The sequence below is a fragment of the Mastacembelus armatus genome, chromosome 1 (assembly GCF_900324485.2).
Source record: "Mastacembelus armatus chromosome 1, fMasArm1.2, whole genome shotgun sequence".
NCBI lineage: Eukaryota > Metazoa > Chordata > Actinopteri > Synbranchiformes > Mastacembelidae > Mastacembelus > Mastacembelus armatus.
This window is the reverse complement of record NC_046633.1, coordinates 13,632,250-13,647,438: the sequence shown is the minus strand read 5'-3', so window position 1 is coordinate 13,647,438 and position 15,189 is coordinate 13,632,250. Positions and strand designations below refer to the sequence as shown.

Sequence of the window (15,189 nt, the reverse complement as noted above, 5' to 3'; positions counted from 1 at the left end):
TAGCCTGTGTAACAGACTATACAGATGTGCTTTGATTTCTGTTTAATTTTATAACATTTGTGTAATGTCTTTTCTTTTTAATAATATAGGACAACTGAAGTCCTACATTGTTGGTGGGATCAGTGGTTTTCAATGGATTGCTCAAGACAAAACTGTAGAATATCACAATACAAATCTTTTCAGTGGTTGTATTTAAGTGTTTTAGAAAAGATGGCTTCCAAATGTAAAATAATTTTGTTACCTCTAAAGTGATGAAATCAGAATGATGTGAATATGTAAGTGAAGTGTAATAGATATAGGGTGTGAGATAGGTCAGTGATATACTGACTGCTGGTCATTAAAATTCAGCAAGTTAATTTTGAAAACCTAAAGCCATTTTCTTTTCAAATTAAAGAGATTAGATTCGGAATATTAGAGGCAGTGTCCTGAATTCACTCAGCTACTCCTCTCATCTGCCTCCTACTGTTAACACACCTCCACACAGCACCACTCGGGCAAGTGGTGAGTCAAAAATGTGAAGTGCCTACCACTGCTCACACAATGATGATCATATGGAGTATCACCTTATCTGATACAGTTGAACTCGATCTTTCTTTCGACACTCTGTGCATTACCTTGACAGCAGAAAATATGAAAGGTATGACGCACAGACACAACGGTCAATTAGGTCTGACAGCAGCATGTTTTTTTTCTGCCTGGGCTGATTCCTTTTCCCTCCATCTCATCCCTGGAAAGGGTTCCTGGTATAATACAGTCGCACTTTATAAAGTCCTCACTGCCCCTTGGACTGACACGGTGGATGAATTAATTAGGCCCCTGTATTCCTGACATCTAACAAGAAGCCCTGAAATACTGATGAGCTAACTTCTGATGTAGTCACTTATCCAATTCAACATTCCACCAGCTGTAGTCTACTGCTTTACATAGATTACAACCAGGAATACCTGTTGTTTCTTTGCAGCTAAAAAGAGAATGTTTGTGACTGTCATCAACATTAACATTTTGTAATTTAATGATCTTTCAGTAAAAAAAAAAAACAAAACTACCATAATGTCCTTTATGAAGGAGAATTTCTTCTTCTTTCTTCTAAAGTATTGTAAACTACCGGCCAAAAGTTTGTGGTCATCCTCATTTTTTTCAACATACAGAACTAACTACAACAGTGAAACAACTTTTGACAACAGTCCTCATTCTGTTGCTGAATTTACATGCATACCATTTTTAGCTTTTTTGTGCCAGCTGCTGTCAATAAAACACAGCACTTCTTGCATGGATGTTTCACATTAAAACACTTCGAATTGTAAATAATCAAAGGACCTATAATCACTGCCTTTCTTGTTAGGATTTTAATGTGAAAAAATGTGTAGGATATGTAAACTGTATTGATCCCACTGATTAACACTGGTAGAAGCAGACTCAATTATTTAGTGAAACCCTAATAATTTAAAAAATTATTATGAATATGACATAATCCTTTTGTTGAACTTATACAATCTGATGTGTAAGCAGTTATAGCAAGTTCTGTGATTCTACTCCCTCAGTGTTTTTTAGCTGGCATACGTTTGTTTTTATCAGCCACACACCAATCATTGCTTGAATACTTGCTACCATTTTTCTTCAGTTTACAAGATTTTATAACCTGCAAATATGTTACATTATGTCATATGCATGTTTGTAAGTTTAAAATAACAGATGTATATTTTCTAGATATCATTCAGTGCTGTTACTAGAGCAGCAGTGTCAACAGCCTATTTACTTTGCTGCTGTCTGGGCTGTAATGCCTGGATGTTGGCTTCAAGAGCTATGATACGATCAAAGCATTATCCAAGGGATACATGGTAATTCACATGGTAATGACAGAGTTGAGGAAAATATGTTGAGACATTAGCAGATGTGGCAGGTACTGTATCTCCAGATGTCTTCATCTGTCCCTGGTGTGTCTTTTTGAAATGACTACAGCTACAGATGGGACCTGCCAAAAAGCACAAAGTGATTTCTTTTTCCAGGCAAGTATTCCTGTTTCATAAACACACTGACACCTCTTACATGATGTTGCCAGTGGCTAAAAAAGCTGCAAGTGTCATATGTCAACAGGAAAATAGGTCAGTTTGATTGGTCCATTTTTTGAACTGAACAGTGTATAAGTGTATGAATTCATACCCATCAACATGTCTCATTTGTAAGAGTCAATACATAGCAACAGGTTAATTTTGGCACCACAGATTCCTCTGCACAAATCCTCATTCTTCATTCCTTGTTATTGCTGGTATTCAGTCTCTAAACTTGGGTGTTGCTCAATTTTCTTCAACCATAAAATTAAAGATGCTAAATAACGAATCAGCTCATGAAGAAATATCTTTGAAGATGCAACATTTTTTAACACCTGTCACAAAATCATAGTATTTGTATAGATATGCGTATTTTCTACAGTAGAACTACTTCACTAGGACGCTGTTCTTTGTACATTGCAAAACACTTCCAGTCAAATGCGCAATGCTGGATTTTCTAATCCTGGCTTAAGTTATCCAGATATTTAGGTTCTTCCACCTCCATCTGAGATGTGGATTAGAGAAGCTGAATTCAGTTCAGAGAGAAGTGCATGCGTCTGTGTTTACTGAGTAGACCAAATGTAAGATAAAAACTTTTTTATTCCAAAAAGCAAAATTGAAAATATACCGTAGGTGAAAACTATGATCAGCTGGTTTCACGTTGGCTGTAAACCAATGTCCACAGAAAGAGCAGTTTGGACAATGTCCTTAAACTCCTTTCCTATTTTCATTTTTGGGACCTTGTATTTCTATCACAAGTTTGACCCTAAATTTCATTTAATACTGTATTAAAATGATCTTAAAAGTCTTAAATTGAACTTGTTTAAACCTACAGAGACCCTGTCATTTCACTTCCATTAAGCTTTAATGTAGTGACCTTTCTGGCTTAAATGGGCATGTTGCTGATTTGAAGTTTCTAATGAATTACTGAATTATTGAAAATGTTTCATGATTATTATAGTCATTTGTCAAATAAATGTTTACAAAGTAATAAAGAGTGATAATACATTTTATAATGGCTATTCTGCCCAGGTATAACTACAGATGTTATACTGTTCTCCTTATGTGTTTGACTCCTGGAGTGTGAACATAAACAGCCAGCCAAACTCCTCTTTCAAGAGCCAGGAATCGAGCGTGCTTGCTCCCTTAATGACTTCTCACGCAGAAAAATAAGTCAAGATGACAACCTTGAATTGGAGTGAAACTAGGAAAGAAAGACACAAAAATTACCTGAGGAACGGCTCTTAACATTAACATTGTAACTCACTAAGTGTACAGCAAGTAATGCTGAAAACCGACTGTATCATAATATACTAGGAAACCAGGTAATGAGCAGGTAAGTGTATGATGGTACAAACTATAACATTATGCCATAACTTTCATATAAACTTTGTAAAAATGTTCATAAAACTCACTCATCAATATAGTTTGTTCAACATATAAAGAATGCGTACCATTTACAGCAATTGCTTTCTGATGGATACACACAAGGGACTAACTCGGCGGATGCAGATTAACAATTAGTATACATTTGACCAATTTTGACTTTATGTGCACTGGCACATGTTAATCAAACTGCAGCTTGACAGGTATTGCCACCTGAACTTCACAAGGTGTTTTTTCCTAAGATATAAGATATTATAAGATATTATAAGAGATTATATTATATCTTTCCTAAGATATAATATAATTATCTTGTTTTTCAAGATATTTTTAGGGAGCTGTCCCACCACCAATCACAGTATTTATGCATCCTGCCTGACTTGCGTACACTTCCATTTTTGTCATAACAAACTGTATACACAAAACCTGCTTAGAATCTAGATGGACAGTATGAGTTTGGGCCACAGTGCATGTAATTTTATATTACATTATAAAGCATGACGTGTAGTTTGTTTTGTCTTACTCTATCACTGTCTTTACTAAGGCCCATCAAAATGGTTCTCATTTCTGTCTTGCTCTTCTATCTATTCATATACAGATATTTGATGGATGTTAAACAAGTGGATAAACTGGCAAAAATAAGAATTTTAAGAATATTTTCCATCTCACCAACAGCATTAGCTTATAGAACCCATGTTACTTCCGGCATGATGGAAAAGCAGCTAAAACTCTAAAGTTGTTGGGTCACCAGCAGTCAAGAGTCTCCTGACATTCAGACTGAATATATGCAATCTGCTGGGAATATCTATTACACCTGTATGACTAGATATTCTTTACACATAACATGTATTTCTTGTCCGTCTGTGTTTTCCCATTTTTCTGTTAATTGTTTTCTGAGGAGTTTTTTTCCTTATCCAGCTCAACAATAGACAGCGAGTTGTGAGCTGGTAAATTTGTGATTTTTGATATTGGGCTGTAGAAATAACATTTGACTGGATTGATCAATCTGTCCACAATGATTCCTTTGTCTCTATATTATATTTTTATAAACAATAATTACAGGATCAGCTTTGAGTGTCTCTTTTGGATTGCACTGTTCTCTGATTTCCTTATTAGCAATTGAAATTCATTATATTTTTCAAGATGAATGTGCCATTATGCACTTCCACTAACAGAGGTATTTAGTCAGCTATTAGTCACATAAGAATCTTAAATGCCATGTATTTGATGAATTTATAATCATATTTTATAGATCTTAATTATGAAAAATACAATGACTTTATAGCAGACAATTATTTGAAACTTTTCTTATGATGTTTAGAGACATAAAATTATCAATATTCAAAACAGGAGACTTTAATTAGGTGATTTTTACATTTGATTCATCACTGTTTTGCTGATGACAGTAATTTAATCAGTAACTCTGCGGCTGTTACAACACACTCACACACGCACACACATATATATAATATACTTACACACTTGCACACCAACAATAGATGCCCTACACCAGCCCTAAAAACCTTGGCAGCTTATACAACAAAGAAACACTGTGTGAACATCACCAGCCAGCAAGATAACAGAAAAATGATAAAAAAAATGAATTTCAATATAAGTTCTAAGTAACATTGTTTGTACTGCACTTTTTCAACAATCAGCATTTGTATAGAGAAGCAAGAAAACACATTGATCATAAGGAACAGCAATGTGATAGAAACTCATTAAAAAATTTGTGATGTGCAAAACTTCTTTATCTACACATGCAGAGCCAGGAAGAGTGTGGGCTGTTGTAAAGGCAGAGAAAAAGGCTCAGTTGTTTTTACTTTTGAACATGAAGTGTTTACTATGCACCATGTCAATTTCAAGACCGTGAGTGGGCAACACAAGGCCTCTCCTTAAGTTTTATTTTGTTACACATACAGAAAGCAGGAAAAGCTGTTCATCAGAAACAACAGTCAGCATGTGTTGAAAAGGACAGATTCATCCATCGCCTCTTTGTGTTATTCAAGGTCTTTCTGAACTACTTCTACCACTCTCTGTCTCTATGTCACTGTACATCAGATTTGGTCAATTAACTTGGCTGGCCATCTCATCTGCTTCTCTCAGTCAATGTGCATGGCTCTTGAAAAACACCTTTCTCATCTTGACTTTCACACACATTCCTGTGGTTTACCAATTGCCAGGGATTCAATTTGTGCCACAGCAATGTTCCGTGCAATTCTGAACCTGATCGTTGGATGAGATGGGACTCTCTGCCTCGAGAAAGAAGACCTCTGACTACCTTGCAATAGCTGTGAGAATCATCCTTGTCAATCTGAATTGCTATGAGGAGGTAGAGGTTTCAAAGGAAGCAGATAGTATATAAACACCATGACCAGCAACTGAATCCTTGAGCCTCAGACTGAAAATCTGTAGTCAGAGGGTATCCGCTTTAGCTCTATGAACTCCATTCTGCAAATCTGACTTTTACACATATTCCAAAACTAATTTTGACTCCTTGCTCATACTTAATACACTCTGTGACATGTATAAATTATATTTACTCCCCTAACTGTCACAAATGTCCAGACAAAATCTGATCTGTGTGTGCTCCACCTTGCAGCTCAGCCTCTAAACTGCACTTCACTACTCTCCTAATAGTGTGCAGAGCTCCACTGTCCTACACACCAATCACTGCGATCACCATCATTCACATCAAAGTGTCAATCACAGTGCAGTGAGGCAGCTGCAGTAATGTCACCAGCCTCTGCAGAAAATACAGTGCTCTGATGTCTGTGAGGAGATAATGGCACTCCTGTACAAAGTGCATGAAGCTTATACATCTAACTTACACAGGGATACATATAGAGCATGTATAATTTCTATTGTCCTCTTAATACACTCTCTGCTGTCAGTGGTTGATTGTTAAAGAAATAATTCTACATTTTTGGAAAATAATATTTTGACCTTAAAATTGATGGTAACATTTCATATCTTCTCATGCTCATCTGATTTTCAGGTTTTAATTACATGATTTAGACCACCACAGCAAAAACAAATAATAAAACAACTATAAAAAACTGTAAAAAAAAAAAAACATAAGCAGGAATAACATTTCATGAATGGAAAAGAACTTAAGAGGAAGAAATAGAAAGGTGGGAGAGATATGAACAATAGTCTCAGAAACACCTAAGGGCATCTAATGAAATAAGGTGTGTGTTCCTGAGGCCTCACTGACTTAGCTGAGACCCCTGACATATTACCCAAAAAGTGTATATTTTTGGTCAAGAGCCTGCAGACTCTCACTGCTCCAGAGGTGTAGAGCGTTATAGCATATAACTTCAGACTAAAGGAAATAATGACTTATTTGTGAGCGTTTCACGTGGGACTGTTGTTTTAGAAAAAGAAAGAGGGACTGGGAACCTAGTTTGTTTACGGGTATATTCAGCCTAACGGCGAGTAAACGCTGCTCAGCAGAGCATGACAGCGTCTGCCTGCCTGATCACTCCCAGGCACGTACCCGAAGGATCACTTAGCCCACACATAGTGTCTTTGGGTATGTTTGTTGTTTCAGTGGGTCTTTTCTGTGTTTTTTAAAATTCTCTCAGCAGGATAAGCTACATAACATGTCTAAAAGCACATAGATTAGACTGTGCTCCATTGCAATTGGATATTCACAGCCTAATTTGGTAGTTAGCACTGTAATAATGCAGGATAAGTTAAACCAAGATACAAGGTGCATGTGAGCACATTGTAGGCAGGTAGAAAGTAACATGGACACAAAAGCACAAATAAATAAATAAATAAATAACAGCACAACTAGTAAATTCAGGCTTTGCATAAATGTCCCCACATCCATTATGATGTTACCTAGCCTCCAACAAAGGTAAAACCGTAAAGACATGGACATACCTGCGCATGTATGCATTTGTCATAGTCAGATGCATACAAGCATTATAGCTAGTTTTGTTTGCATATTATTTTTCAGATTTTCACATTAAAAAAACAGAATAGTCAGTGGATCAATCAAAGCATCTTTTCACCTAAATTTCATTTCGTGCAAATAAAATTGATAGTTTGCCCCCAAAGTATACACAACTTCCAAACACACCACACGTTAACTCCTTTTTTTTTTCTTTTTTGATTTCTTCTTGAAAATTAAAAGTAAAGGCTTCAGGTTCTAATGATCACACTGTCCTCTTACCAACAACAAGAAACAGGATTTTTAAGGAATTAATCAGTAAACCTACTCTCAACTCTTTCATAGTGGAAAGCAGAAAAAAAATCCTTTGATTTGAAAATTTCTTTCATCATTGACCTGTTTTGGGACTTGGACTTGATTTTCATCTGATGGTGGCACTTTCTAAAAAGTTTAGAATATTACCAGTATATTCTGAAGGAAACCTGGACATTGGTGTAAAGTATTATGGTAAACCAGTACAATTTTTTAAAAATTTTAGTTCATTCAATTTAATTTACTTTTATAACACCAAATAATAATAAATCATCTGAAGGCAAAACCCAACAAATCCATCTTGAGAATGCACCTGGTGATGGTGGGGAGGAAAAACTCTCCTGAATGGAAGAAACCGCTAACATTACAGACTCACCTGCTTCAAGCAGTTAGGGTGAGTTTTGCAACATCTGACTAAAAGGACAAATGTAAATCTTATGGTGGTAATACAGGTATTACAATTGCTCATCTAGGTCTTCACAATTCATCCTCTGGAAATCACAAATATCTGTACCAAATATTGCTCCAAACCATCCAGTAGATGTTAAGCTATAGTATTTGATGGTATAAGTGAAAGTTTTGACCTGCCAGTAGTGCTACAGGAAAAGTAGCTTTAGGCAGATAACCAAAGTCATGGCAATCCTTCCGACAGTAGGGGAGATAACTCATTCTTGACAAAAATGGTGGACTCACTGAAAGATCATTAAAAATAGCAAATTATGAAGGACTGATGGTGTAAAGTGAATGCCAGTGCGTAGCAGAAATCCAACTTTGGTTAGACGAAACCAGGGGTTGATAGTAAACCGGCTGTTGCTATGGCTATGAGAATGTATCGCCATAAATAGATTCTCCCCTCAACACCTAGAGCAGTAGTGCGAGACTGTGAACTGAGGGGGCATATGTGAGTGAGTTTCTCACAGCACTTCAAAGAGCATCATGTGATCAGCTCCTCATTACCTGGTGACATCATCTTTTGATATATTACTCGTGTCTGTGTGAGACAAAGACACTGTTGTCTCTGTAGAATTTGATTTTATAATTGACCTGTTTCTGTGTGCTTTGGTCTGATATGTTTCAGCGGATGATGTCCTACTGTTCTGGAAGCTCAAGAGCAAATATCTTACACTGATAGACAATATGTCAGCCTGAACCCATCTGACTACTCCAAAGTACTTAATTCCTGACATTTCCTAATGTAAATAATGCTCTTCTGGTGCATTCTGTACATCCAGCTGAAGCAATATGCCACAGGGCCCATGGTGAGACTGCTCTTTGCCTGTAACCTTTTTCTCAGAATCTCAATGCTGCTCTCCTGATATCAAGAACCCAGCAGGTATTTGTTCGGTCAGTTGTGTTTCTCTCTCTCTCTCTCTCGCTCTCTCTTTGTTAGTACAGATGGGATTTGGCTGGTAAGAGTTTTGGTGTATAATTCTGACATGATGTACAGAAGATCAAACATTTCAGTTTCGATGTACCTGTATTTTCTAGACCAATTTAGTGATAAGAGATCGAATTACTGAGTTCAATAAGTGACTACAGTGACATCTTGGCACAGGATGAGCTCACTGATGATGGGTTCACATTGTGTTAATTAGAGCCACGTATACAAAATGCTAGATTTTTGTATCTGAGACTGACAATGACTGTATCTTATGAGACTGTCCAAGTTTCTCAAAAATGTGTAATAACCCCTACATTTGTACAAACAGAATAAACTGAAACATAGTATCACATACAATTTCACAAATTAAAATTAAGTAATAGTAATAAATTAGGCACTACATAATTAAATGTAAAATATGTAGTTAAAAATTTTTTTATAAAATTGGGTTTTATTTCTGTAGCCCTGTCCATCAGGACCATTTTATTGGTTAAGACAGTGTTGTATTTACCAAGTAATTAGTGTGTAATTAGTGCTAAACTGGTTTAAATAAGGTAAGAACCACATGTAGTCACACCTTAAGACTGGCTGTAAGCAAACTCACTCCTTAGCCAGAATAACTACTTTAAGATCTTATTTGGCAGTAAAAATCAAAAGCACTAGTAATATTGCTAAAACATGTCACGTCAATAATTTTTGTTCATGGTCAATTACTACTATACAGTGACAAGTGTGATGATCATTTAAGAGTATATGCATTCATTTCTAAATCTGAATAAATGTTCATACTTTACGAGTAACAATGTATGTTTTGATTCAAATTTTTACTTGAGAAAATATTCCATTATTTTGGGCTTGAAACAAGACAAAAGTGCTCACTGGTAGACATATTTTCGAATATTACTTATGAATAAGAAGTATGGATTGATGTGTCTCATCTCTAGGACTCATTACTTAGATCTTTGCTTTACATCACTACAGTGCTGTGCATCTGCACAACTCAAAGCAACAGTTCACACCAGCCCTCTAAGAGCTGCCAGATGTCTTTCTAGGGAATGCACAGCAATCATTACCTGAAAAGGGTGACAGAAAGTGCCCAGTTGCAGATTCACTTGTGTCATATTTCAGCATTAAAAGTATATTCTGACCAAATTACAAAGTTAATTGTGGAATGAAGATGCAGCATATTAAAACACTGCGGTTGTTGGTCACATTTTCTTCCAGGGTCTCAGTTTTAGAGAGGATTAATCTTTAGGTCATTGCCTAACTTTAAATGAAAACCTGAAGATAAAGTGAAGTCTGAACTCAGAAGCCTTGAGGCTTGAAGGCATCTGTATCTCAACACAACACATTTTAATACTGCTGCTATTATTTTAATGTAAATTAATATGCAAGCACAAATAAAAAGCCTAACATACTGATTTTGCATCCCTGTCTTTCATCAGCATTTCCTAAAGTCAGTACAGTTCATTCAGCTGCTGTAGGTGTATTTATACTCCTGAAACATGTGTTTCTCTGTATTTGCTGTACGAGGCTTGTGTCGCTCCTGTGGCCAATGCTTCATGAGTCATAATTATAACCTACAATCCAATCTGACATACAGGCTTCCAGTAATGTGGGATGGTTAAAAGATGAGCTTTGTAAATGCCTTAAAGGTTAAATATTAAGAACAGCAGAGCCCTTATCTGTATCCTTTCCACTTTAGCTCTGTGGCATGTTGTTGACTCATCTGTTTATTTATACAGCGGCTCAGATTGTAAAGACAGAGGATGTCTGTTCCTGCTTATAGCAGCATCTCTACATTTTTAATGCAGCATCCTCTATTCTTGCACACCTCGAAATTGTTTGCATCAACTGAAAGAATAGGGGCAAATAGTTTCATGGTTGAACAAGGAGCATCTATTCACATCATGACATTAAACAGTGCTGCTAAATAGTAACAACTGTTTTCTTTTGTGGGTTAAGACAATTTGGCAGAAGCCATGGATGGAAAATGAAAATGTCAGAAACATGTTTGAAGATTTTTTTTTTTTTTTTTCATCTCCACTTTATGGTTGCTTTTTGTCATGAGCTACAGTACTTTGTCAGGCCCACAGAAACACCTGAGACGCAGGGGGGAATTTCAGTCTGAAGCAAAGTGGAGGGCATGGGAGCCGGTGATACGTGTTTGACTGTAATTGGCTTTGTTACAGACGGCGCCAAGTGATGTGGGTTTAACACCAAGCTGTGCAGGAGTGGAGCAGTCAGGACATGGTCTCATGTAAGCCCAGTTTGAAGGCAAACTCTTACTTCTTTTTTTTTTTTTTTCAAGACAGCACATCGCTGTCACACAGATTTCACATTTTATTGCCTTCGATTCTCAGTCCCCACTAATTATATTTTGACTCTGTAGAAAAAGTAGAAGCAGTTGTGCTGAGATATAAGCCCTTGCAGCCAATGGATACATCTGAAGTGTGGCACAGTGCTTATACTTCATAGGACCTTTTTCTCCCCATGCTGATTAAAGATTAAAGCAATCTATAGCCTTAGATTATCCATTGGGATAGAACAGTGTGTTTGTATAGATTCTAACTGAAGCTTTTGTTCCCTCCTATATCCACTATTTGTTGTCTCTGAAGTAGGAACAAAAAAATGCAGCATAAAAGGCAGCTGGTAAAAAATAAGTAAGAAGGTGTGTTGCACTGTGAATCCGCACACAGCAACACATCCAGCAGCACTGCCAGCAACAGTGTAGAGGTAAATACTCTACACAATAATGCTTCAGGGAACCAGAGGCTCATCAGTAGTTGTTTCTAAATAATTGAGCATTATGACATTCACAGACATAACTGACTGGAATCTAACACTAACTATTTCCTCCCATGCTGTGTTTTAACACTTTAGTGAAGGATCTTTTACTAAGCTCCAGCAGTTGTGAAAATGTGATTTAAAGGACCAGAACTGGAAATAGCAGCCAAACTCTGGAGGACACATTGGACATTACTATCACCTGCACAGTGGCATCCAGCGATGATACGAAACACCCACACAATTAGAAAATGTACACTTTTTTCTTTTTGTCTTTTTTTTGGTAAACTCATTAAAAACAGATTCATATGCTGCAAAGGGCTGCATCATCAGTTGTCTCGGTCACCTTTCAGGTAAAATGTCTCTGCTTTAGAAAGTGTAATGTAAGAATTTACTCACCTTCACTTCACTGTGATGGAGAGTGAATGGATTTTACACTGTTGAGCTGTGGTACTGTCAAATGATTTAGCCTTGGCTGACGTATATTTTTGCATACATTTCTTTGAGTTTTTTTTTTTTTTTTTTTGTTCATTTATCAAAAAACAAATCCCACCCTTGGGCAGCTGCAGCTGGTCAGGTGATTTAGAAATATGTTCCACCTTCATTTTTAATTCAAATACAGAACCAATAATTGAGCTGAACATTCTTGATGAGAAAATCCTGCCACACTGATAAAACCCTGATCTTCTCAGTACTGCCATCACATGAAAGGATCAGGGCCAACAAGAAAAAGACTGAGAGGCTACTCCAAAGCTCTAAAGTTTGCAGGTGCTTTAACGCCTGTGGCTCAGGAAACATGGCTTCAAAAAAGAAAGGAAGAGGGCTGAAATTGTTTAACCTCTCCCACAACCTACTTGCTATTTGAAAACCCTGCCTTCTGCTCAGAGATGCTCCATGCTCCCCATGAACAGCTTTATCCCGACATCAATTCAGATGCTCAGACTAAAGAAGCTCCTGAGACAAAACCCCCATCCACCCACTCTATCATGCCCCTTTCTCTCTCACTGTCCCGCCTTTTCTTGAGGTCACTTTCTCTCAATACAACTTAATGAACAACCCTCATCTGAGCAAAAGAGTCAGCATCTTTAGGACCAGCATGGTTTTATTTTAATCACAATTTTATGCCTTAAGAAATCTGAGGGAAACTTTCAGAATAAGACTGCTGACATAAAATTATTTAAATGTTGTTCTGTACTAAAATCCTTTATTATAGTAACGTGAATATTCTATCTTAGATGCTGAAATCACAGATATGAGTCAAAGACAGGTGGCCGGCGATAGTTTCACCTCATAACTTCAATGTGACCATTCAATTAAAGATGTGGGATCTGAGATCTGCCCCTTTCTCTCTCTCTCTCTCTCTCTCTCTCTCTCTCTCCCTCTCTAGCTCGCTCTTTCTCCCACTCTCTCTCTCTCACACACGCACACACACACACACAAACACTTCCATCTTTAATGGTGAATCAGACCCATAGCCCACATAAGCGCATATTATCCACTTCTGTGGATTAGCCGGTGATGCTTAAACTGGACAAAATAAATCACTTACACTGCTGTTCTGGCCAGACCAGTGCACCATTGCCTGGTTGTGAGATGAATCCCCGGTCAGAGCGAATGTCGAACTGTTAAGTTTTAGCTCCTCCTGTCTTGGACCGATGGCTCTCCGCTCTTCTCCACTCCAGCGCAATTCAGAGCGCGTCAGTCTGCGTCCAGACGCCGAGCTAGTGCCCTCTCCCGGGTCTTGATTCTGGGCTGAAGCAAGAGATCTTAATTTATTTTCAGTGTTTCTTCTGGCGCGTTTTCTGTACTGGGTGGTGAAGATGAAACCAGCACCATCGCTGGTCTTCGGCTGACCACTCGTTTTTACATGTGAAACTTTATTCTTTGCAAACTCGCCATCTCCAAATTCACCTTTTGCGCGCAAGTTGTCTGTATTCCGTTTCAGCCTTGCCTCCGAGTATCCCACCCGACCTGAAGCGCATTCACGAGACCCAGCTGCGCAATGAAGCTGCTGACTTTCGGCACTTGCAGCCCCGAATCTCTCTGTCCCGTCTCCGTTTCCAAAAACTTCTCCTTTTAACCCAGTTGCGGATTTACTTGTGTCAAATTTCAGCATTAACTGTGCACGCCACTTATTTCCAGGCTGGCAGGACCTGCAAGTTATCTCAGCTTTAGCAGCATGAAATAAACAGAGCATCATTAAAAGGGAAACCCAAAGCGTACTAAACCACTTTGGGCAAAAATTGACCTCCCTCTCCATTGCTGGCGGCAAAGACGGATGCTCTGTGTGCAAGAAGTCCTTTTCTGCCACACTTCTCACTGCCCTTTCGCGGTGTAAACTGCCGCTCGGCTGTTGGAGAGGCACTGCTGCAAGTTGTGGCGTTGCCCAAATGCAGTGTTGTAAAAAGTGCGACTGAGCTTAAGTGGTCCAAGTTGAAGGATTTGATCAAATGAAGCACTGCACGTATGGGGGAGGAGCTGAGGTTCCAGAGTGAGAGATGGAGGCTGATGTTGCCGCTGTCTTTCTCCGTATTTGTTATTTTCCACCATATGGTCGACTATAATTAAAGCAGTCAGTAATACAGTCATTTTGTTCTGCTGCTTTTATCTCTCCTCCCTGTCACATTTCTGAGAAGCTGTTCCTGGTAGTTTGTTTCCTGTTGCAGATTTTATCACAAGCCTCCATCATCCTCCCCGGAAAGTAAATCGCTTAACTTAGCAAGTGAAACTGAATTATCTTACCGACTGTATGATGAACCTGTTCCCTTCAGGTCTCAATAGGGAATCCCCGGTAATTGGAACATATTAATATGTTTACAATTAAGTGCAGTGTCAGGGATGGCAGATTCTATGACTTATTAAACAGAAATAAAGAAGTAAACAGCCCACATAGGAATTCGTTGTGCATCCCTGTAGGATTCCTGATCATCCCTGGATCCTGTATGGTATGATGGTCAGACCAGCTAAGGCCAGACTGGGAAAACTCCAGCAAGGTGAAAACATGCAGCTCAGACTGAATCATGAATATTTAAATGCTTAGCAAAAAAGAGGCATCATGTTCAACTGAATAATTTTCCTCTACCAAGCTTGTCCCAGACAACATGTAACTGGTGGAAAAAACAAGACTGAAAATCAATCTCTTTAATACTGGTGCTGCAGCTCTACTCTCTGTCTAATAACTTGAGGTTATGCTGATTGGTGATAAGCACTTAGTAGCACAAAGTTATATACAAATGGTCATCGACCACTACAACAGCTGGCTGCTTTCTAGTCCACAGCAGAGGATGCTGCCATGGGGGAATAAAATGGACAGATTGTGCTTTGAGAGGTGATTCATTCTAACCACAAGCTACCACACATTAAAACTAAAGAGTAAT

At 38.0% G+C, this 15,189-nt stretch overlaps 1 protein-coding gene across 6 annotated transcripts in view; it reads right to left on the bottom strand.

Moving 5' to 3' along the window:
* sorcs1 (sortilin-related VPS10 domain containing receptor 1) overlaps positions 1-14,207 on the bottom strand; it is a 144,961-nt gene extending 130,754 nt beyond the window's left edge. For 4 of the 6 annotated variants that reach the window (XR_003295535.1, XM_026304251.1, XM_026304249.1 and 1 more), the window contains exon 1: positions 13,362-14,185. Coding sequence is in view for 5 of the 6 variants with exons in the window: in XM_026304251.1 (XP_026160036.1) it covers positions 13,362-14,072 (711 nt within the window). In the remaining variant the exon portion in view is untranslated. Of the gene's footprint in view, positions 1-13,361 lie in introns of all 6 variants that reach the window. The other 2 variants (XM_026304252.1, XM_026304253.1) reach the window with 2 other exon arrangements.
* Positions 14,208-15,189: the final 982 nt, after the last annotated feature.